The sequence below is a fragment of the Nanorana parkeri genome, unplaced genomic scaffold (genome assembly GCF_000935625.1).
Source record: "Nanorana parkeri isolate BGI_ZX_2015 unplaced genomic scaffold, ASM93562v1 scaffold2903, whole genome shotgun sequence".
Lineage (NCBI taxonomy): Eukaryota > Metazoa > Chordata > Amphibia > Anura > Dicroglossidae > Nanorana > Nanorana parkeri.
Window position 1 is genome coordinate 77,738 of NW_017309171.1, and position 1,910 is coordinate 79,647.

At 46.8% G+C, this 1,910-nt stretch overlaps 1 protein-coding gene across 1 annotated transcript in view; it reads right to left on the reverse strand.

Annotated features, from left to right (window-relative positions):
* Positions 1 to 535, reverse strand: part of HAUS7 (HAUS augmin like complex subunit 7) — a 16,152-nt gene extending 15,617 nt beyond the window's left edge. Inside the window, exon 1 of the mRNA XM_018574368.1 lies at positions 478 to 535. Coding sequence (XP_018429870.1) covers positions 478 to 531 — 54 coding nt within the window. The 5' untranslated portion in view covers positions 532 to 535. The remainder of the gene's footprint in view (positions 1 to 477) is intronic.
* Between the last annotated feature and the right edge of the window lie 1,375 nt (positions 536 to 1,910).

Consider the following 1,910-nt stretch of genomic DNA (forward strand, 5'->3'; position numbering starts at 1 on the left):
CTGGCGGGTCCTCAGTACTTGTTCTTAGTCTGTGTATACACCATGCCAGGGGCAAACAAACTCTGGCCCTTCAGCTTTTGTGGAACTACAGGTCCCATGAGGCATTGCAAGATCCTCACAGCCACGACCCTGAGTCAGATGCATGATGGGATTGGTAGTTGCACCACAGCTGGAGGGCCAGCGTTTGCCCACCCCGGCACTTAGGGTTCAGTGCAATGGTTGCCATGGTTACTGCACACCAATAAACCGAGAATTTAGTGCATTGGTTGCCATGGTTACAGCACTTCAACATACTGAGAATTCAATGTATCGCCTTCTCTGCTCTCACGTACACCCAGAACGGGCACACTCCTAGCCGACCCCACCACAGCAGGTCCTCAGCCCACCATGCAGCTTCCAGGCCCGGCTAAATTCCCCGAGCTGTACAATCCCACCCTCGCGTCCCTGACAGGCCCCGTCCAGGGACCCCGCATTCACCTGTAGCCGCTCATACACTTCCGCAGCACTCCTCAGCTCCGTACCTCCCGCCATCTTCAACCCGGACTCAACAGCCCTGTGATTGGCTGTTGAGCGGTCAGGTTTTCTTTTTCTACATGACTATTGGTCACAAGCAAGTCAATTATTGGCAGTCGGCACGGCTACGTCAGGTCCCGCCCCCCCCCCAGTAGTTGATTGGTGGATGACTTGTTGGTTGATACGCTATTGGTTGATAGCTTTTCCCTATGCGCTATGGAGCTCAGGAAGTTCTGCATGTTGTGGCTGCTGGTTAAGTGGTTATGTCCCATGTACTGTGTATTATGTCCCATGTATTGTGTATTATGCCCCATGTATTGTGTATTATGTCCCATGTACTGTGTATTATGCCCCATGTATTGTGTATTATGTCCCATGTATTGTGTATTATGCCCCATGTATTGTGTATTATGTCCCATGTATTGTGTATTATGTCCCATGTATTGTGTATTATGTCCCATGTACTGTGTATTATGCCCCATGTACTGTGTATTATATCCCATGTACTGTGTACTATGTCCCATGTACTGTGTATTATGTCCCATGTACTGTGTATTATGTCCCATGTATTGTGTATTATGTCCCATGTACTGTGTATTATGTCCCATGTATTGTGTATTATGTCCCATGTACTGTGTATTATGTCTCTTTGTGTTCTTATGTTTAATAAAATATAATGTAAAAAAACAGAAACACGTGGCAGAGGTTTTTTATAACAACATACAAAAAGGTTCTAGTGCAGTACTTACAGTGGTAAAATAAGAAATAACATGATGCAGCCTGTCAGAAGTGTGCCCCCCCCCCTTTATTATTCCAGAGTCCCCCCTTTATTATTCCAGAGTCCCTCATTTATTATTCCAGAGTCCCCCCTTTATTATTCCAGAGTCCCCCCTTTATTATTCCATAGCCCCCCCTTTATTATCCCAAAGCCCCCCTTTATTATTCCAGAGTCCCTCCTTTATTATTCCAGAGTCCCCCCTTTATTATTCCAGAGTCCCCCTTTATTATTCCAGAGTCCCCCTTTATTATCTGTTGAACCTGCCACTAAGGGCCTGTTCAGGCCGTTCACATTACCGTGTGCATGACACGCATGCGCTGATGAGCGTTGTGCGCACTTGCTACGATGCATTTGTATGACACACGGCAGTGTGTATGTATATCTATACAGAACAGTGCACGGCCCGATCTCTTTTAGCTTGTTCGAATAATAACATGTTTCAGGACTCTGGTGGGTAAAACTCTGGTTAGTAGTTCATCTTCTAAGCAATTTAAACTAGACAAAGGTTCTAAACCCTCGCCGCTCGATCCGACACCAAAACAGAGGCCTTCCAGAACCAGTCCGAGGACACAGCACAGGGGAGCGAAGATAACAACCCCCCAGTGCACACAAAGTCCCC